The sequence below is a fragment of the Epinephelus moara genome, chromosome 5, assembly GCF_006386435.1.
Source record: "Epinephelus moara isolate mb chromosome 5, YSFRI_EMoa_1.0, whole genome shotgun sequence".
Lineage (NCBI taxonomy): Eukaryota > Metazoa > Chordata > Actinopteri > Perciformes > Serranidae > Epinephelus > Epinephelus moara.
In genome coordinates, this window is record NC_065510.1 from 10712541 (window position 1) to 10735312 (window position 22772).

The following is a 22772-nucleotide window of genomic DNA, read 5'->3' on the forward strand; positions in this document are numbered from 1 at the left end:
GACGCACCAGCCCAGAGTGGTAACATTGCAGCCTGTTTTACCGCTGCAGGCTGCAGCGCTCTCTCAATACTGGACCAGTTTCAAAAACTGTTGTTCCCACAAGTCACTTAGACACAAAAACATGGGCATATAGGGTCCAGGGTGAAAAATCCCCCTCTAACAGAGTATTTTTTGCTGCACAACACTTGTGTATCTGTTACGTATCAGTGTAAATGTGTTATTAGGTGATGCTTCTTAGTGTTGCTCCATAAGTGGGAAAGTAGGAATATGTGTCAGCCCACTGTCATAGTCTGCAGACGGACGGGATGTAGGTCATGGGAACACAGAGACATGCAGAGTGTGTGACGTAAGTTATAATACACGTCCTCATCAACCCATTTACTACACTGTTACATACATTATTACAAAGCATGTTCACTATCAGTTGCATCATGAGGAAACATTTTAGTTTTTAAAGTCGCTGTCCGTTTCTGATTGTGTTCATTTTGTGTTACGTAACACTCATATTGTGGAGAAATGCTTCCTGATAGCTTCAGACTGCGAGTGTCAATCTGATCAGATCAGAACATGTTAGACGAGTTGTGTTTGCAGAGGCAGACAGCAGAGTTTAACCCTTTGTTTACACATTAAGGTATTTAGTGTGTTATTATTCTTAAAACATTGGCCTATTTTTAATATTTATATTTCATCAGGTTTTTCATTTTGTCATGGTCTGTAATAAAATCTAAAGCATAAATGACAGTAGAAATGATAAATACTGGATCCTATTTCTAATCACACGAGATTCTGTTTCTTTCTTACACTCAACATCTACATTGTCGTTTGAAAAAGACTCATTTGCTGAGATTTTTAACATTTCATTGATTCCCTTGCAACCATCTTAACCTGTATATTCACTTTTGTACATTTCTATCGATTTTTTTGTTTTTATTTTATTTTTTTTTAGGTATGACTATTTGTTATTCAAGAGGGGAGATATCTTCATAAGCCATTTTCAGCTTACTCTTTAAATTCTTACTGTCTTTTTTTTTTTATACACATGTATGTGCAAATAAACAAAACCAATCTTGCTAGCGTTACAGAATTGTTCAGATTTTTATTTATTTATTTATTCAGAAAAACAGTAAAGATGCACTTCATCTCTTCACAGTGTATGGCCGATAAAATTGAGCATAATAGAAAACAACAGACCTCCTTAACAACAATAAACATGAATTATTATACCAGTGTTTTGTTTTTTAGTTTCAGCATTTTTTCATCATTTTGTTTATCTTTACTGGAAATGGACGTGTATTATCTGCTTATGAGCTTTTGTATTATCCCATAAAGCCTGTTGTCCTCACCACCACTATATTTCATGAGCAGTTACGTCAGCCCTGTTTGGTATCAGACACACATCCACTTCCAACCCACTTTCTCACTCACATCCCTTCCCCCTGCTTTGTCTCAAACCACACACGTGCACTCATTCACCGCACACACACACACACACACACACACACCACCACCACCACCATTAGACCATGTTGGGGAAACGGTGGCCTTGAACTTGTCTAGCTCCTCCCCCCACCAGTCTTCTCTTACAACCACCAACCAACCCCCAACACACTCCTCCATCTCTTCAGCTGCCTCTGCATGCAGGCATTCCCTTGGCAACTGTGGTGTGGTGGTGCCTGCCTAGCAACCAGAAGGCTCTCACTCCTTCCTATATGGCTCGTGGCATGGGGGTTTGCAGACTGGGCTGGATGAAGATTGATTGCAGACAAAAGATCTCATGTGTAACTCGTGTTGTTGTCGTCAGGGCCGAAGCATAGAGGTGGAGCCTCTGCAGCTGTGGTAAACCTCGTATGTCAGCGTTATAATTAATTTGTGGGGGTCGTGTAAATGTTATTTTCGAGCTCCAGCTCCTTTCTTGCTTTGTGCTGTTTTAAATAAAGATGGGTCAGTTGAAGGTTGGTGTGCTGTGCTTCAAACACAAAATGACATGCTTGCTTGTTCTGCATTTGCAGCATGTGGTGCCACTGCAAGCACAATGGAGGAGATGACCTCTGTAGTAACACCACTGTGAATGAATGAATGAATGAATGAGCCAATGCTGATAAAGACATGTGGCGCCACCTGGTGTTGATAAATAAATGAGCACTGAAAATGGAACTATTCAAGGCTATGTTAGTGTAATGCAGAATAATGGCACTCAGTCAAGTTAATCATATTTTCAGAACACAATTAATAATGCAGAGTATTGAAGCTCTCTGGCTGCCCCAAACCATATCTGCATGCATTTCACAGCAGCTCTTCTGATGCCTATCTGCACATTTGTACTCTTTCCAGGTGATAATGTATTCTGAACCTGTATCCTTCACTTCCATATGGGCCAATCAGTCTCCACCGCAGCTGCTTCAATGCTAAAAATAGCTTTCATACTGCTGACGTGATAGATGACTCATGCAGAGTCGCACTCCTCTCCCTGCATCCGTACACCACTCCCCTCTCCCTGGCACTGTCCAACACCCCAATGTCCCCCCTTTATTTTACCAACCTTAGTTCAGTGAAGGGGGACAGACACCAGGGTGGTTTCAACAGTTCAAAAGCATTTATTAAAGGAAGGGAGGCCGTACATGAAATTCAGATTTTAGCTGAAAATGAAATTTGTGACATGTCCACACTCTTGCGCAGTGCACCTCTCCCCACTAGCGCCACACCTACCACTGCTCTCTCTGCCCCAGCTGGGTTAGCTCTTTCTTCAGTCTCTCTTGGCCTGTGATGTAATGCAAAATGCAGTCAAAGAAAAGATTAAAGACTCTCTTGCATGATGCATGTTTGTGGCTGTCGTTAAAATTATGTCGGGCCTTTAGAACAGAAACAGAACAGCACTGTTTTCAATTTAAGAAATTGTATCACTTTAACTGTCACACTCGTTTCATGTGATGATTTTGCATCATTAACAGAAATAATAAAGCCATACAATCTCAAAGACAGTGTACAAAGGATGTGAAGTTCACATTGTGCCTTGTTAAATGTTTCGAAAGGGGGTGCCATCTTGTGAGGTCCATGCTTACACAACTGTCTTTGGACAAACTAATGGACTACTAATCCTACTCCAGGGGGATTACAGACCCCAACCTCTGCTCACATACACGGATACTGCAAGCTGTCTCGTTTTTGGATTGAATGCACACACTTTGGTAAAAGAAGTAACAAAGCACGTACCTCAAAGATGGCACCCCAGCCTCACACGGCACGATTTCACATTCTTTATACTGTATTCTCTACTCAAACAGTGAAACTAAATGCATTGAAAAAAAAACTGTCAATAAAGATTTACCTGTTGTTTCTATAAAATATTTCAAGTACGGTTTACTTCAACTATAGTTCTTAACTAGAGACCATGTTGCAATGGGATCACTCCAGCCGTGATACAGTGATCCTCAACTTGTGAGCCAGGAGTATAAAGGGGCGGGGCCAATGGACCCTTACATACTTCCTACCCCCCCCCCCCCTTGCTCAGACCAAACCCTTCTTCAATCTCTGCCCTTAATTTTGATCTCATCTACACGACTGTAAAGTTTTGTGACTGCATATTTTATGGTAGTGAAGTTATCATTGTAGTTCTGCTACAATAGGTGTCATCAGGACCACAATATGCCATGATGACACACATTCACACACAAGGCCTACAGGAAGTGTGGTAGGCTTTGCACAACAGCAGAATATCATCCGTCATGTGATGCCATGAGGCCGCAAAAGACTTTTACCTACAGACTTTAATTGCAAAAGAGACATTTGTAGATCAGTGGATACAATTTTTGAGCTTCACAACCCCTGCAAAATGATGTATCACTATCAGAATTTGGTTTATATGTTCCGATAACATTTAAAAAGCCTAGAAGAGCCACACGATTGGATCATTTTTAACCCCAATCAAGTTAGCAGAGTGCTAAACCAGAGCTAAGTCTCTAGTGTGCCTGCTCTATGGGCCACATATTTTTATACACGGCAGTTAAACCTTTTTGGCTTCATGTGCCACTGAGCAACCTTTGTAGGCTTGAACGGGGCCCTGTCTCCAAAGCTGTATCCAGTTCTCTTTATACATCCATGACACACAGACTAACAAGGTGAAAACAAATACCGGCGGTCTGGTTGGTGCGATGAGATGATGGAAAGATTAACTATAAAGTTGTATGTACCTTGCTGTCATAACATAAATCAGATACAGTAAACAATACAAAGTCACAAAACAATTTCACGGCAAAAAAAGTGTCCAAAGTCATTTTTCTTCCTCTTTGGGTCAGCACATAATACTGATATACAGTATTTGTGCTGAAAAGCCTACACACTGTATGTTGTCACACAGACAGAAATGGCATTTCACATGACTCAAACGAACATGACGAGTATAAAGTGTTACAAACTCTGTGTGCTTTGTGTTGTGTCTGACATGTTCACATCCAGTGTTCGTGACAGACCTGTTCAATCAAGTATTCAAAAATGTACAGCATCTTCCTAATGTCAGGAAATCAACATTGCCAAAGGACATATGATGACTCACACAGAAATCACAGAAATCACTTTTGCCTAAGCATTAATCTAAAGTATTTCAAAAGTTAAATGTGTTGGTAGTTGGTAGTTGGTAGTTTCTGGTAGTGGTGTGCTGACCATCACAGAACAAACAAGCTCCTAAACTGAGCCTTTCCAGTGAAACAGGGTTGTAAATAAGGTCCAGAGGTAGCTGTCCACACCGAGGCTGTCCTGCGGAGGTCAGCAGTTTATGAGATCGATGTAAAGATGTAGTGTGAAATCGGTCTACTAACTTTAGTCCTTGTGCTCAGGCTTTAAGCGATCTTGGAGAGCATCTGCTCAGAGAGGAGCCTCTTGAGCTGAGCCACTTCCTGAGACAAACAGCTGATCTGAGACCTGATACTAACGTCCTCTGTCGAATTCTTGGTGTCTCCAGAGTTCTGCAGAGAGGAGGAGTTATAATGTCCAGAGGACGGACCCTGATACTGCTGCTCAAGTCCACCACAGGCCTCCTCACTGGACCATGGAGCCTGACTTTCTGTGTGACTGTCCCATCCTGCCTGCTGGTGGTTCCTCACCTGGATGTTTGGCCACACTGTGGCTACAGGTGGTCCGCCATGTCTAGTATCAGAGGATGGAGACATCTCTCCTCCATCACTGCAACCAGCAGGCCCTTTGAAGCGGAGCTTGTGCGGGAGGCTTTTCAAACAATCTGTTGAATCTCGTCTGTTAGTGTACTGACTTTCATTGACCTCCAGTGAAAGGATGTGGGGTTCATAGCTCCGCTGCTCCTCCACCAGCTCCCTTGGAGAGGGGCCACTTCGCTCACTCAGTGTGTCGTCATAAAACACGGGGCTGCTCACATTTGAGCTACATGAGGTGGAGACACTGGACTCCCCGGATACACTATGACTTGGCAAAGGCCCAGCTCCTCTCGGTCCATAGATGGCACCCTGCTGTGGAGGGTGAGGGTGGACGTTGTGGGTGTTGTGTGGTGTGTTGGCGTATGAGGATCCGTCAGTGTTAGGCTGGTAGTGATGTGTTGTAGTGGGTGCTGGGGACGGAAGGAGGATGGAAACATCAGATGGGTCCTTGACCAGGCCGAAGCGAAACTTCAGAGCCAACAGCTCGGCCCTCAGGCGGGCGTTCTCCTCCAGCAGGCCCAGGAGTCGTCTCTCTACCACCATATCATTGGCTCGCCGCTTCTCTCTGGACCGCTTGGCTGCCTCATTGTTTTTTTTCCTCCTGTCCCAATAGCCGTCATCTTTCTTTTCCTCAGGGATGAACTCTCGTCTGCGGCGTATACTGCTGCTGCTGTCTTCATCACAGCTGCTACCAGCCTTTGCTTCAGTGTTGGTAAGGCTTGCTTTGCGTTTGAGGGTGAAAGTGTGACTGAGGAGGGTTTGAGCCAGCTGGCTTGTGGAGGCCAGGATGGAAACAGCCTCATCAGTGAAGGATACAGCCCGTTCCAGAGGCCTGGACCCTGGTCCCTCTGCAGCCAGCAGTGAGGACGCTGACAGGTCCTGGGTGATGCCTTCCACAGTCTGACCCGTCATGTTCCAACACTGGTTTGTCACTGGAGGGAGCTGTGAAGTGTGTGAGCAGGGTGGTGGCTCGGGGTGAAGTGTGCTGTAATGGCACCAGCTAGTGGTGAAAGCATACAAACACATGTGGTGAGGTGACCATTTGTTTACATGGCTGCAAAACAATGAATCTATATTATACTGCTGCCAGTTAAATGCTGTAATGTTTATAACAACAGGAAGAGACTTTAGAGTAATAAAAAACTACCCAACATATTAAACAACCACTTACATTTATAACAGTGGGATAACACTACATTCATACAGAGTCATAATAATAGTCTGGAAACAAAAACTCATTTATGTTAGTCATTTTATTTACATTTCAACAGTGACATTTTAATTATCTTAGCAATCAAATCACCATAAACAGCTCATTAAGAGAGAAAAAAGCACAAATGTGAAAAATCTAAAATATTTTATTATTCCTTATATATAAATCTCTCATTTTTAAAGTTTTATTAAGAAGATTATTAATTATTATCATGAATTAAGCCTGGTGCTACCCTGTTACCATATCCAGGTGTTTACATGATCCCTTCCAACATCTATTTATTAATTTTTAACAGATATGTGCCCTGAATAGCTATTGTTTACATTCAAGTACTCCCATCCCATAGAAAAAAACCCCGTGTTATGTCATCTGATATGAGATGATAAAGTAAAAACTTGACAGCACATTTCCTGTAATCATGATAAAGTGTTAAATGCGTGATAAATCTAAGGAAACATAAAAGAGATCTTACCTACAAATCAAACAGCTGCTGAAAACTCAGAGAGGAGACATGTTCAGCTTCACAGGTCGTCTGGATGTTTCTGTTCCTCAACAGCTCCGCATCTCTCCTCTCCTCGCTCACCGGTTCAGCCTGGGTCGGATCCTCACCCCGGGTGACCCCACCCCTACTCCTCCTCCTCCTCCTCCTCCTCCTCCCAACGGGTAACCAGCTGAGTCAAACAAGCAGAGTGAACGCAACAAAACCAGACAGCAACAAGTCCTGACTGGTTCTGCAAATAGTATCTAATGACTTTATTAGCCTACAGGTAGGCTACGTCATTAACGAGGCTTAGATCAATAAATAAACTATGTGAACACACAAAATTTAGCAAATAACTGGGTATAGAAGCAGAAACAGTGGCTGGCAGAAAAAAAATACTGGTCTGACCTGCCATAGGAGTAGGCTACTTATATCTCAAGAAGGACACGGGATGTGTCAGATAATCAGCCAATAATGCCTCTGTCATAAAAAGGAATTCTGTACTTGATCTAGCCTCGCGTCACCAGGCTCTTCAAGCGAAGAGCCTAGTGTCTATTCACTCTGAATTTTGTCTGGATTCTGGTTCCGGTCTAGGGAGCGGATGCGGTATTCACCAAATTCACCAAACTAAAAGTGTTCACCATAGTAAAACTTTAAATTCTGGCGCACCATTGATTTGGGGTGATGAGGGGTGTAAGAAAATCGATTAACTTAATGGCTTGGGGCTTTTCTTGTAAATTATATTCTTTAAATTAAAAGTTTCACCGCATTTTTATTAGCTTGGTGCTTTTATTTTTACGGAAAGGCACATCCATCGAATTCCGGATCCTGTCTCACTCGCCCTGGTTCCGTTTCCTTACCAAAACGGCCACTAACGGCCCCAGACTATACTTGACCTTAGGTGGCCACTGAAGGAATTTCAACTCAGACAACCTGTAGTCAGTTTCACACCAGTGACAACAAAATTCACTGTAAGGTGAACATTAGCCTTTATCTTGCTCCCTCTGTACATGGAGGAAACAGGAAATACAAATATCAACATGGCTATGGATCCTATTTTACATCTGGCACGTGCAACTATTATTGTTATAAATCAACTTTATATGAAGCGTGCATGACCAAAGTGTTGCATAAATGGGTGCAGTTCTATTTTTGGCATTTTGTGTAAATCTGAATTAATTCTAAAATGGTAGGCTAATCATACTATTTAACCATTAAATTAATTTGACCAAATACACCATAAACATTTTAATATTACTAAAAAGCATTTCACTGCTGGAAAGATGGTCTTTTCATAAAACTAGGCTGTCCATTTTATAGAAAAACCCAAATACTTTTGAAATTAATGCAATATAACCGGAGAAAATAGAGAAATAGGGGCTGTAACATTTGATTTCGCTCAAGAGGTAGAGAACCTACAACTACCAGAATGCCTTGCGCCTCTGGTTGATGATGCAGTGCAAGCTTAGTCGTTTTTTTGTACAGGAAACAAAATGGCCGCTAATAACCAATGATTTCGACTTAGAGTTAAACGGTAAGCTAAACTATGTCTCTGAAAACATTGTAGGCGAGAAATAGAGAACACAGCAAACACAATTTTGTTTATTTTATCAGCACTGCTCAGTTTTACCATTTGATTTGAGTTTTACAACCTCCATTTACACAGTAACAAACAGTGTGGCGCCATCTTGTTCACAAATGTCATATTACTGCCAAACTGTGCACTAAAATATGTTTTTGAAGACAGTTTAGTTTAGAAATAAGCAACAGAGTAACAGAATATTGGTTTATATTTAACCAGCACTGCCTGTTTTTACCGATTTAGAGAGAGATATGGGTGCTGGGAAGATGGAGGGCAGTTTACCCAGTTCATTCATCAAGGAACAAAATACAACCCCTATGCTTCCTGCACAATCATGCTAGCAACTGCGAGGCTCTACTTTAGCACGTCAATGGTTTGAGCTGTATGCTAATGTAATGATGCTAACATCTTCATGGACTATGCTCACATGCTTATGTTAGCCATGTAATGTTACCATTTAGCGTGTTAGCATTTTAATAATTAGCGCTAAACAAAGCACAGAGGCTGAAGGGAATGGCATTAGTTCTCAGGTAAATTAGTCAAGAACCCAAGTATTGGACAAAGTGAAATCTTGACCTGATGACAGAGGAAACATCAAGATTTCACAGTAATCATACTAAGTCATGCAACATGTTTGACTCAGTCTGGTACATCTTTTCTTTGGGTACTGAATTGTCAAACAATACTACTCTTTTCTACTCTAATGGTTTTAATGCTTGCCTTAACCTGCTTAGTCATTATATCCACATTATTGATGATGATTATTGATCAAAAATCTCAATATGTTAATATTTTCTAAAAAAAAAAAAAAAAAAAAAAAGTAATCCCTGGCACGTTGCCACATCAGAGAGGGTATTTTTTTGTCAGAAATATTGTTATGTTTGATTTTGTCTCCTAGTCCTAGCATAATGAAGTGCCTTCGAGGAGATTTAAGAATATCAAGATATGAATCGTGGATCGAGATATAGCCTAAAAATATCGTGATATAATTTTCAGGACACACCACCCAGCCCTACACTTCAACAGCTGTGTGACGCTTGGTTATTATTAAAATTTTACAGTTTAATCAGTTTTTTACTGAGCATAAATTACATGCAGAAGAAAACATTTTTCTTGCAATTTAATACTGTGAAGGTCATTTCTCGCCCATTTAACACCTTGTGTATTAATAGCTCTCTGTTTTCTTCCCTTGTTGTTTACATCACTGTTCAATCAGGTCATCCAGTTTAAAATTGCCTGTGTGGACAGCAGTCATGGTGAGTTGAGTTGTCCTCAGCTGCTCTTTGCAGGTGAGCACCCATAACCGGAGTTCCGGGTAACTCAGCTGCGTGGAAAAATATGTTTAGTACATGCAGTCTTTTGTTTCTCTTCAAACACTTAATACAGTTATAGTTTTCTTTCCGTCACAACATTAGGTTTTCAGACACACCTGTCAAAGAATAAACATGTGAGCATTGTGTAATGTCACTCACTCTGTGTATTTTCTCTGTTTTCAGATACTGTTGGCCTCACTGTGTAAAAACAAAAGAAGCTCAACACGGTTTCACTGCAGCGGTAAGTTAATTTATACATTTTATAACCATGTTTTGTAGATGATGAACGTAAAGCACTGCACAGAGAGAGTGAGTCATTTGAATGCCAGTTGATGGTGTAAATGGAAAAGAGGATTGTTATGTAATACGCAGAAAGAGAGAGCATGTGAGGACTGCGCAGGGCTGGAAGTTCAGTTGGGGTGAGGTTGCACAGAAAAAAGGAACATTGTTCAATGAGCGATCTACTGGACAGTAATACTTCCTCACAGCACATGGAAATCCTTCACACAGGACTCTCTGTCTCTGTGTCAATTTCACCAGTTTCCCCAAAACAAGGCAACAACACTTCTCGCTCATAAATAATGCTGGACCCTGTAGTGACAACAATGTCACTATTGACCTGCTTTTATGACCTTGACAGATGAGTTTAAACATGTTGGTGCACGGCTGTGACATGCAGTGATGTGCACAGACTCATTGAGTGTTTTGGGGGAAAATTTAGTGAAAAGAAAACTGTTCTGCTGTCCCGAGGTTCAGCTGGATGTCCTGCCAACAAATTAGATTAAATGAAACTTTATGATTTCAGCCACTGCCTCCTTTTTTTCAAGGTTACCTCTTTTTCTGAGATTATGTCATCTGTTTCCAATTTAAATCAACTTTCCCCACAATGAAGTGTCTCATTTTCTTGTTACATGATCGGACTTGAGCAACATTTGCAGGAATCACTTCTCGAAAATTCCTGAACATGACTAAGAGTTTACAGACCCATGAGTGGCTCTGTGAGGCTGTACTAGGCATACTAGGCACCACAAGGCATCGTGGTGCTTGGAGCTAAATGCTAACATCCACATGTTAACATGCGCACTACATTGTAAAAACGCAAACATGTTGAAGTTTAGCAGGCATAATGTTTACCATGCTCATCATCTCTTTTATTGCTGAGGTTTTTGGAGGTTCGGTCACAAACCAAAGTATTGGACAAAAAAATGTTGACCTGATGATGGTGCTAGATGAAAAGTCAGGGGATTGCCAAAGTTTGTACAAGCCGTTGAGAGAAGGGAACTTAAATGTCTGTAATGTTACCAAATTTATATTCAGTTAATCCAATTGTTGAGACATTTAACTAAAAAACAAAATGTGAACCTGCTGTTGGGACTAGAGGAAAAGAAATTCAAATTGAAACCATTTGTACATCATTATGTAGCAGATACGTTTGATCTTTATGTTTCTTAAAGTTTCAACAATGCTGTGGTTAATGAAAACCACATGGTTATGGTTAGGAAAAGATCATGTTTTGGCTTAAAATAATCTGTTTTGATGGCACTATCCTCTCTGTGAAAGCAGCGATGGGAAGAAACGTGCATGTTTGGTGGCTTAAAAGTTGCTGGAAACACGGCAATGATTTGTTCAAACACAGCCGGTTTTGTTGTTTGATGGTCTCAAGCATTTGTTGACAGCTTTGCAGGCATCTCTCTTAGGTGATATGCCATCCATTTCCCCTCCACCCCCTGCTCATATACTATGTCACTTTAGAAATGTTGATATAATAGTATGAGATGTACAAATGTAAAGTGTTTCTACTTTTTCTTTTGACAACTGGGCTGGGAAAATACATTTAACAGGATTAAAACAACTGCAAGGATACACACACTTGATTATGGTGAGAAGCACTGAATGTAACACAGACTTTTAATTAATATTTTCCTTTCCATGTGTATGCAATCAATACAAAAAAAGGCAGAAAGTAATTGAGTGCCTGAGCACAGAGCAGACACTGGCCTTGTTTGACTTTATGTGTGTACGCTCAAGTTCAAATCAGGGGAATCAGCTCACCCCCCCTCCCTCTCGATCTCTCTCCTGACTTTTTTTTTTTTTTTTTACATCCCTCGTTCTACTTGGACTCACAGTCCCTCTCGACAGTCTCAGCACTGCCGCAGCTTTCACCACTCTAATCCTCATCCTGGTTTTGGACATCAGGCCAAGATTCCCATTTTGTGAGGTTATGTAATCACAAACAGACAGTGCGGTCAATAATTCCACAAACCCATACAAAGTTAAATACTTTAAATGAGCTAAGACAAGACTTAACTTGGAGCGAGAACTGACAGTTACTCTGCTGGATGAGTTTGTCTGCATTTAGAGGTCCTTACCTCTCCTAACACTTGGAGGGTTAGTATGGCCAACCCAGCTGCCAGAATAAACGTTGTACATGAAAACCAGTAGGTATCCATATGTAGTAGATGAGAGAGTACACCTTTTTCTGTATTTGCTCAACCAACTAAATTATCTGTATCCATACTCATTTTGGGTGGAGTTTAAACTGCAAGTGTGTGGGGTGTAAAAAGAAAAAGTGTGGTATCTGACTGGAGGTTATTTTAAACCTGATATAGGTATGGGTTGATCAGAAGTTGATGTATTAATTATTATTAGAAAACGGTTTACAGAACAATCTCAGGATTGAGCTACCGATAGTTTTTATCATAGGATTAAAAGATTGAACACAGCTACACAAATGAGGATTTTGCTTCTTTCAGAGTACTCGAATGATACTCATACTCTGCATACTGGCTTCATACGAGTATTTGGTTGAATCCTAGCAGATACATTGAAACTTTATGTTCAACAAGTGCTTAGGTTTAGCCAGAAAACCACTTGCTTATGGTTAGGATAAAGTTGTGTCTTGGTTTAATGTACCCGGTGTTGGTGGCACAATCCTGGTATAAAGTGCAGTGATGTCTCCGTAAAACACAACTGCTTTTCGTGGCCCCACCACTTTTCACTGGGTTATCCCTGGTGGAAACACAGCAAGGGGTCATTAAAAAACACCCATGTGTGGTCACTAAACAGGAAGATGCGGTGATGACTTACTTAAAAAAAATGCGGTTTTGTTGTTTGCTGGTCTGTAAACAGTGGTCTGCAGCTTGGCAGGCGTCTCGCCTAGGTGTCACGCCATCTCCATCCCCACTACCTCCTGATGACAAAGTCAGCTCATATACTGCACCGCTTTAGAAACGTTGATATGTTAGGTATAAAGCGAACCAATGTAACATATCTGTGGTTTGCAGTAATGCACAATGCCAGCATTTCCTCTGGCATCTGGGCTGGTTTGGCTCTGTCCGTTAACCCCCGTAAAATACCAATACAGATGATAACATACTGTGGATAGATATCTCAATTTGAAGGCTAGTGTCAGTGCTGTCCTGAAGTAGCAGGGTTTAATAATGCAGAGAAAATCCATTTACAGACACTCACTTGAGAGGCCGAGCTCCTGAAATATTAATGCTATGATATATAGTGTATAGTGATTGTTGTCTAAGTGTGGGTTTCTCGGTGACTGTGTGTGTCTGCAGGAGTTTGTTTGGTGAACTGAAGTTGATCGGCTGTGTCAAAATAACATTGTTGTCCTGCTTTATTTTCACACACTGGATGTTAGTGTGTCTGTGCCTGCAGGAAGAGGAAATAAGTGTTTGGAGGAAGTTGAATGACAATGTTTGCACAGAACTGACTGTATTGTTTAGGTAGTTGAAAGTTTTTTTAGCTCTTCCAAAACCACGATAGCTGTAATTATTCTTTGAATATTGAGTGTTAATGTCAGATGGTTTATATTCAGTAATACGTATATGTTTTTAAGACTAAAGTATACATTAAGGTCATCTGCATTTCTCCACAGAGGTATCATGAATCTTAAGATTAAAAAGATTCCTGTGATACCAAACATGTCATACTAGTTTACTAGGAAAGGGGCTAAATATTGTTTCAAAGTTAAACTGTCTTAACCTCACCATCTGCGACACCTTAATGTCAAATGCTTGCGTGTAGTAGCTTTCAGCAGCTTTTTCTTGAGCTCCCCTTGTTTCACAGCCTCAGTAACATTGACGGGAGATATTGAGGGACGGGCTGCTGTTGCTTCACTCTGGCTGTTTGTGAAACTGAGGGCCAGATAGTTTATGATGTTTAGCTTTACCAGTGTTGACTGTTAATAGATAGAGAAAGCCTATGGCATTGTAGCTATGATGCTAATTTATGATACCCATTAATTTTATTACACAATGCAAATATGCTCTAAGCTCAGTTCCCGGCTGCCTGACTGCCTTCAGTCTGAACAGCTGCTGATATTAGCGAAATCATTCTTGAAATGCGTTAGTTGTGCTCACATTTCTGGTTTCCGTCAGTTTGCTTTCTTTCCCTTTCTTTTATTTCCTGTCTTTTCCCTTTCTTTGGGAAAAACATGACCGCTTCAGCAACACAAGCAGTCACTCACCTGGCTCTGCTTTTAAGGCCCAGACACACCAAAGCGACATCAAAGAACTCGTGGCACTGTTGTGACTGCTGACGCCGTCTGTGCGTCGGCCAAGAAATTGCACTTGAACTCGCCGCAAGGACAACAGCCGACAGCCATTTAGCACATAAGTTCTGTGCCTGCTGGAGAGGAAATAACTCCCCATACCAGCAGATAGTCTGCGTTAGTCATTCAAAAAAGGGAAATCTGAAGAACAACAGGACAGATTCAAGACGCTAGTTAGCCAGTTAGCACGTTAACAACACAACCTATTGTTGAAATGATGTTTACCATTCACCAGCAAACAATAACAGAAACAGTTCTGAACAGTTTCTGCTAAAGAGCTCAACAGCTAAAGGATCTTACAGAATATAACAAGTTCAGCCCTGTGATAGTCTGGCAACCTGTCCAGGATGTAACCTGCCTTTCGCTCAGTATTAGATGGGATAGGCTCCAGCATGACAGGATAAGCAGTTACGGAAAATAATTAAATGAATGAATATAACAAGTTTGTTTCGATATCACGGCTTTTTGACTTTAGCCATTTGTTTGCTTTCCTCACTTCTGTTTTTCTTCTTCTTCTCTGAACTGAACTGCCAATCAGAGAGTGATTTCATTAACTGACAGGCTCTGCCGTTTCCAACGCCAATTCAACATGCTGAATTGGCTGGAAAACAGGTGACAAGGGCCAGCCGTGCGAGACACACCCCAAAAACTAAGGCGGCAGATGCTCACCTGACGGCCTGATATCAACCAACGGCCGACTTGATGCATCAGGGCCCTTAGAGACTAATAAGGCACATTCAATCTCAAAACGCTGTAGACCATTTTGCTATGTTTCTGGGTTGAACGACATGTTTCTTTGAAACGGTGTGAAACAGCCTTTGAGGTACATTTTCTCTTGTGTGGTAGGTCTGTGAGAGGTGTTAGCCAATCAGCAGTGACTTGTATATAAATAAATGTGTCGTAGTTCTCTACTTATTCGCACACTTTTTTTGTTTATATTTCACACTTGCTTTGGCATTGTAAATATGCTTTTCACATGCCATTAAAGCCTGTGTGAAGTGAATTAAATGAAACCCCACAGTACTACAAGGCAGTGTGCTTGCCCAAGACAACAAAGTGTTGAACACACCACCATTTTCGTTTGAATAAACGTGTTGCTACGTTTTGTCGGGGCTGAACGCAGTCTATTACTAGTACAGGGACGGATTAAACCATTTTGTGCATTTGTCAAGGGTGAGGGGAGCCAAAGAGAGCCGTCTCCACCGATTTATTCAGCCAATGTTAATCTAGTTATGGCACAAATTACTTCAAAGTAAAAATTTACAAATGAAACCAAACTTTTCGTTCCAGGCTTTTTAAGAGCCTCCTTCCCATTTGGGCCTTTGGTAATCAGTCCCACTTTCCCCCTTTACAATGCCACAGCACATCTGTCCCCAGTAAACCTCCTTCCTCCCTTCAGTTGCTCAGCATTTAAATTGTTGTTTTGTTTTGTTGATGAAACATGGTTTTCCCCACTGGATACGTGGGTGGCAGGGAGGTAGAAATATGATGTTTTCTCTCAGATAAAACAATGAAATTAAGTGGTTTTGATGAGCTGTTTTCATAAATAATTTTCCATCTTGCTTTGGGGATTTACGGAAAATGAAACTCTACAGAGCAGTTGTCTCATGCTGAAAAAAATACGTTGCATTGCTGGCATTGTTTGTGGTATTCAGATTGTAAGCCTTGAACTGGTCACAAACATTATAGTAATGACATTTTCCACCTTTGACCTATTTAGCCGCTCAGCCAGACAGAAAACAAAAGCGTTTCATAGCTTAATATTTAATGGCATGTTCGTGCTTCAGTGCTTGTTCTGCAAACTGTTAACGCCTGAATATTGCCATGAATGCCTAATGCCTAGTTGCCTACATAATACCCTCTGTAGAAGTGTGACATGATGTAAACAGGGAAGGAGAAACTAGAAAGTGGAAGGAGAATCTGTTTAAGAGTTTCATTGTTTGTTCTTTTCGGGGCATTGCAGGTCAGAACTCCCGCCTCTGTCCTCGTGTCAACTTTAAATCTCGAATCACTCACCCTTAAATCTTCCACTAAAATAAACTCCCACTGCAAATGGAGCCTCATCACTATCTCTAACCTGTCAGTGAAGTGTTGTGGATTTATCTATTGGAGTGTAATATCTTGCTATGTGAGCACAGTCTCAGTGGATAACAGATTATTAATGGCCAGGGAGTATATCTGCAGCACTATAATTATCAGGATTACCTCATGTGTGTATATTTGGCTGTGAGCAGGGCACTAATGTGGTTGTGGTCGGTGTGTGTGTGCAATGCGGGTTTGCTCTCTCATCTGGCCTGCTATCGTGCCATCTTGGATGAGCAGGTTTAAGAAGCCAATCATAGCCTTGATGATGCACCAAAGAGGAAACATGTTCCAAATGAAGATTAAATGCTGCACCTCCAAATCAGTATGTTTGGACTTGTCTTCCTTCGGGCCAAGACCTTATAAAATAAATCCTATTAAACCATTAAACCTGCTACAAGCCTTGAAAATCTATTGCCCTAAAACCTGTTAGAGATTCTTAACAGGGCAATGCAGTCACCAGAAGAAAATGTTGGCATTGTATATTTCTGTAAACCACAAATATGTCTTCTTTGCACATTTCACAAGTATTATATCAACATTTCAAAAGTGACAAAATATATAAGCTGACTTTATCATCAGGGAGGTGGAGGCGACGGTGAATGGCGTGTCACCTGGGTGAAGCCTTCCAAACTGAAGACGAAAAAAACAACAAAACTGGTTGTAATTTAAAGTCATCGCGGTGTTTCTAGCAGCTTTTTCGCCACAAAAAGCGGCTGCTTTTTTATAGTGACATCACTGCTTTTCCTGCTGGGATCATGCCCTTCAAACTGGGTATTTTAAGCCCAAACAGGATATTTTCATAACCATAACCAAGTGATTTTTGTGCCTAAACCTAAGCACAGTGTTTGTCGAAACGTAAAGTTTCAGCCTACCTGCTACATACTAACATGCAAATGTATACATGGTTTGCAGAAATGCACAATGCCAGTCTTATTTCTGGTGATTGCTGGTCTAAGTTGCCCTTATGGCTGAAAGCATGCTAACTTTACATTATGAGTGTGTTCTTATACTGGTCCTGTGTCCATGTGTGTGTGTTACCCATTGCTGTTTTTCCACCAGTGATAGCTCCATGATATATATGTTTGTTAACAAGATGTCACTGCATTTTAAGCGGGGATGGTGCCCCCAAAACCGGGTATTTTAAAAACCTAAACTAAACAAAACTAAAAAAACATATACTGCTGAGAGCATAGATAAGTTTCACTTTCAGTTTAGTTTTAAATCTTGAGGTTTTAGCTAATATGGATGTGTTTGGGAAGTACTGAGTGTACAACTGGATAAATTAGATTTGGATTATACTGCATGACTGGCCAGCTCACTCAGTGTGAAAGTCTATAGTGCACGCAGGCAGTCCAAAAATGCATCCGAGGCACTTTGACTTAAGAAATCATTTATCAGTAAATAGATAAACCAATGCGTTTCGACTAGAGAGTCTTCATCAGGGTGTAAAATGCAGTGGAAACAGGTGTGCAAATTAGGAGCTCATGTGAGGGTTATGTAACACAGGTCACATGATGTATTGGTGTTGCCCTACTAGACAAAAAACCCCACACTGACAGAAATTACAACTGAAAATGACATAACTCTATACTATACATAATTAACATATTTAGTAACAAGAAAAAAGGTTAAATGCCAAATAAATAGAAAGGGAAAAACAGTGAAATAAAATAAGATGTATGTTATGTTGTGACAACCTGCACATAAAGTGTCAGAAACTGAAAAATATAAGATATGTATGTAAAAGGATTTTTTGATATAGTGTTGCTTGAGTTTAACGTGGTCCCCAATCAGTCAATAAATCAATATGTGTGCTGTTTTCCATGGAGGCATGCAAGAGAAACAAAATTTTCTTCTCAAATTCAAGGTAACACGGCATGACTAACTGATATATAAATGGACATTTTGTGGGTGAAGTATTCCTTTAATCAACATAGATTTCTCTCTTGGGTAGCTTTACTGTAGTTAAACTTCTTCCAGTGTGAACTAACAGGTAGCTTGCAAAGTTATGCTTTCAGAGTAGCTTCCCCAACAATGTGTGTGTTTGTTTTTGTGTTTGTGTTTGTTCGTCTTCCCGGAGGGTGTGTACATGTTGGTACAAGCGCGTGTGTGAGGGCGAGAGCGAGCTCTGTAATGTGATGACGATCTCCATCATCTGACATAATCAGGATGATTCAGTGAGTGCCGAGTTACATAAACAGATTCTAACCTCACCCAGATTAGAAACACTGCAGACACAACAGCCAGCGGGCTGCTTATACCAGCCTGCAAACATGAGGGCTGATGTTACAACAGCAGACTGCCACCTAAAGGACAAAGGCTGATACTACTTGTGTGAAAAGGCTGAAGCTCTAATAATATTTTAGATGTATTCTGTGGATTCAATTTTTTTCTGTTTTATGCAGGACAGATTTATCTTTGGCTAAAGCACTTGAGATGTTGAGTTAGTATATTAATGGCGAACCTGATGGTGTAATTGTTCAGATCGGCTGTTTGAATAAATCATGTCACACTCCCAGACAGTATTACAGCAATAGAGGTCTTTATTAGAATTAAAACAATGAAAAGACTCTAAAGCACTCTTTTGAGAATAGAAAAACACTGTACAATAATATAATATCTGCTGTTGATATAAAAGATTATATTAATAAATATGTGTCTCGCATTTTTAGGTGATAATTAACAACTGGAAAAGATGCAGATTATTTACAGTTATAAATTCTGCTTGATACGAGAGACAAAAGCATATATATGTTTTTCTTAAATTAAAAATCCCCAAACAAACAAACATAAAGTTAGGTGACAAAAATGCATAACCCTGCATTCATGGTGTAATAACATAGTTTAACTTTATGGCTTGTTTCTTTGTATTACAATCAATATGGAAGCTAACAAAGATATCAGATTATCTACAGCTAAGCATTGCAACTAAGCAGTCATGAATTTGTTCAGCGCACCATGAGATCCCACAGGATACACTACTGTGTATTGTATTATAACCCGTATTACACACATTTTGTGGTAGGTCTTTTGTTAGTGTTAACGTTTGCTGTCTACATGCCCACAGTGTGTACAGTGTTGATCTACAGCCCAGTCACCAGTAGAAAATGTTGGCATTGTTAGTTTCTGCAAACCCAGATATGTTTTATTTGCATGTTTGATATGTATCTTATCAGCGTTTCTAAAGTGACAACGTATATGAGCTGACTTTGGTCAAGATGCCTGCCAAGCTGCAGAGCACGGTTCAAGACCAACAAACAACAAAAGTGGTTGTGATGTAGCGAGTCAGTGCTGTGTATCCAGTAGGTCTTTAGGCACAGAAAGCGGCTGCTTTTTTACCGTGACATCACTGCTTCTCCTGCTGGGATCATACCCCCCCAACTGGGTGTTGTAAGCCTTTCCTAACCATAAGCAAGTGGTTTTTGTGCTTAAACATAACCATATGGTATCCACAGCACTGTTGAAACGTAAAGGTTCAGTCTATCCACCACATACCTTTTGTAGAAATGCACAATGCCAACCTTTTTTTCTGGTGATCGGTGGTCGAAGTTGCCCTTATTGCTGAAAGCATGCTAACTTTACATTATAAGTGTGTTCTTGTTCTGGCCCTCTGTCCGTGTGTGTGTGTCTTTATTAGGGTGAGACAAAAAGAGAAAAGCCCACTTTAACATCTTTGTCAAGTCCAACACCTCACTGTGAACATCTGAATAATGATGTCCAAGTTATCGATTCGAGTTCACGGTATCTAAACTGGAACCTAGAGTGTTGCATTAAAGGGGAACTCTGGTATTTTTTTTCCAACCTGGACTCTATTTTCTCGTGTTTTCGTGTCTAAGTGACTTGTGGGAGCAACAATTTTTGAAATTGGTCCAGTATTGAGAGAGAGTGCTTCCACCTTCAGCCGCAAAATAGGTTGCAATGTAAATGAAAGTGCTTGTTTTTGCCACTGACAGGCTCAGATTGTTATTTTGAGTGTCTGACAGCATTGTGGAAAGGACCCCACAGAGAAATGTAATGTTTTTGCGAACCTTTTGCTTGTCACATCCAAAAAAGTTGCACCCTATATCAACTAGGTCTTGGAGAGTACCACTGCATATATGAAAGAAAAACTGTTTAAAACCTTATGTGGCTCCAGAGGGAGATGCAGATAATCTTATGAATTGCTTCAGGTGATCCCTTGAGTCAGTGTCAGTTGGGTCTGAAGACTACAAGTTTGAAAATTAAATTTAAAAAAAGGGAAAAACATCTGGAGGTGTGGAGTAAGAAAGAAGTGAGTATTTAGACCTTTTTAGCCATCTCTACTTTACACTAGTGGCTCAAGGCTACACCAGCTGCTAATAGCGTAACACAATCTATAACAGAGCTGTGAGTAGCCAAATCGAATTGTAGGTAATGTGGGTGCCTTGCCACAATATCTCAGGCTCTGCTCATAGATTGTATAAAAGAAGTGGATGTAGCCTCTGAGAATGATAAGTGAAGCCAATGCAGAAGTGCCTTAAACCTGCATTCTTTGTAATGGCCAGCAGAGGGTGACTTCAGTGGTGACCTAACAGAAAATTACTGCGCTTCTCACTTGATTTTTTTAACCTTAGTAAACATTTTTCCTAATGACTTTATGATCTTAATTGGTAGTTGCAAGTTTCCTTCAATACAGCAAGATGTTAATTTTGTAAATTATGGTCCTATTTAGAGTAAATAGCAATAATCGTATGCTTTAAGGCATGGCTACCTTGTGATTGACAGCAATCTTTGTACGTGGTCACTTCTGGCTCCAGAAAAAAACAAGATGGCGACGACCAATATACCAAAATCAAGGCTTCGTAATGGCTGTCCACAAACCGATGGGTGACATCACGGTGGCTACGTCCGCTTCTTTTATACAGTCTATGATTCTGTGGCATCTTTTTTAAACTTTCAATCGTGAGTCTGAGAATGTTATAAGAGTGCAATGCGAAATCAGCAGAGTACTCTTAAAATATATCTGTTGAGCAGTCATTAGCTAAAGGCTATAAGCCGTGGATATCGATCATTTCTTTAGGACAGGAGAGGACTTAATATATTAGAGGCTCATGAATTAAATTAGTCTCATTTGTTTTTTGAAGTACACCAAAAACGGACAAACAAATAACTTCCACCAGGCATCATGTACACAATGATTTGTGATGCCATTGTACCACCAGTTGTGTTGTCACTTCTCATGACCTGAGTCTACGTGTGGGCCTGTCTTCTAAAACAGCCAGGTAATCAAGTGTAGATTTCAAATTAATACCGGGAACATGTTCAGTTAATATATGAGGTCACTGAGTCACAAACATATTAAAAATTCACAGAACATCCAGATCATTGTGAATCCTCTACCTTTGAATTACTTTGTTTAAATTGCAGTGGTGTGTGTGAGAGTGAGAGTGAGTGAGTGAGTGAGTGAGTGAGTGAGAGCATCAGTTGTGTCTCTTCATGTGCAGAGCCAAGTGGTCGGAGCGGGAGAAGGCCCTCTGACACAGCAGGCACTCGTAGGGTTTCTGGCCAGTGTGCTTGCGGTAGTGACGTGTCAGCTCATCGGAGCGCGCAAATTTCCAGCTGCAGCCCTCCCATGAACAGTGGTAAGGCTTTTCCCCTGAAGAGAAAACAATACAACAGATGGTAGTTACCAAACAAATAATGTACATTAAATCATATATTGAGACTACAGGGCTGCGATATCAACTTGCGCTCTAAACACATCACAGAAGACTGGGATATTGCACTCTGAGATTTTTTTGTGTTAGCTGACAGAGTAGCAGTGTAAAACTGTGCTTTGAGATGTAATTACTTTTTTATTAGTGCCTTTTGTGTTCAGCTCAATGTTTAGTTTGTTCAATCGAAGTATGTTGGAAATAATCCTTTCATTTTTTAAATTCAGCAAGCAATTGGTTGTATTTTAGCAGCTGGAAGCAACAGAAAGGCAGAACTGGGCACACTTTAAAGGGTTTTTCAACTTGGACCCTATTTTCTCATGTTGTCAACAACAATTTTTGAAATTGGTCCAGTATTGAGAAAGTCAACACAGGCTGCAGTGTTATCCCTGCAGGCAATGGAGAACTGTCAATGTCCAATAAAAGTGCTTGTTTTTCCACTTTTGGGCTCAGATTATTATTCTGTGTGTCTGACAATATTCCAGAAAGGATCCCCACAGAGATAGACCTCTTGTCTTTTTTATTTAAAGGGCCAGTGTGTAATATTTGGCATGGTTTATTGTCAATCTGAATCTGAATCTGAATATTCTACCCATTAATATGTTTATATAAGTGTATAATCGCTATAAAAAAAAATTCGTTTGGTTTTCGTAGCCTTATAATTATGCTTTTATATATATAGCAAGGGTCTTGCTTTAGA

General features: G+C 40.5%; 3 protein-coding genes across 6 annotated transcripts in view; 1 reads left to right on the forward strand and 2 right to left on the reverse strand.

Moving 5' to 3' along the window:
• Positions 1 to 956: 956 nt before the first annotated feature.
• On the reverse strand, positions 957 to 7413 carry LOC126389949 (nuclear factor interleukin-3-regulated protein-like). 2 transcript variants are annotated; one of them, XM_050043977.1, is made up of 2 exons: positions 6852 to 7413; positions 957 to 6162 (listed from the first exon to the last, which is right to left on the reverse strand). In XM_050043977.1, exon 2 carries the CDS (start codon positions 6072 to 6074, stop codon positions 4833 to 4835), a length of 1242 nt encoding a protein of 413 aa, XP_049899934.1. In that variant the 5' UTR covers positions 6075 to 6162; positions 6852 to 7413; the 3' UTR covers positions 957 to 4832. The 2 variants fall into 2 exon arrangements, with proteins under 2 accessions (XP_049899934.1, XP_049899933.1); XM_050043976.1 differs by having other exon boundaries at positions 6848 to 7413.
• A 2263-nt stretch (positions 7414 to 9676) lies between these two features.
• c5h22orf23 (chromosome 5 C22orf23 homolog) overlaps positions 9677 to 22772 on the forward strand; it is a 25758-nt gene continuing 12662 nt past the window's right edge. Inside the window, exons 1-2 of one of the 3 annotated variants that reach the window (XM_050043983.1) lie at positions 9677 to 9694; positions 9935 to 9992. In XM_050043983.1, the coding sequence (XP_049899940.1) occupies positions 9692 to 9694; positions 9935 to 9992 (61 nt within the window). In that variant the 5' untranslated portion in view covers positions 9677 to 9691. Of the gene's footprint in view, positions 9695 to 9771; positions 9993 to 22772 lie in introns of those variants that run through there. The other 2 variants (XM_050043982.1, XM_050043987.1) reach the window with 2 other exon arrangements.
• Positions 18926 to 22772, reverse strand: part of klf1 (Kruppel-like factor 1 (erythroid)) — an 8768-nt gene continuing 4921 nt past the window's right edge. The window contains exon 3 of the mRNA XM_050043979.1: positions 18926 to 22014. Within this exon, the coding sequence (XP_049899936.1) occupies positions 21839 to 22014 (176 nt within the window). The 3' untranslated portion in view covers positions 18926 to 21838. The remainder of the gene's footprint in view (positions 22015 to 22772) is intronic.

Excerpts from the sequence above, each read along its gene's own strand:
- LOC126389949 (XM_050043977.1), bottom strand. The coding sequence starts at position 6,074 with ATGACGGGTCAGACTGTGGAAGGCATCACCCAGGACCTGTCAGCGTCC.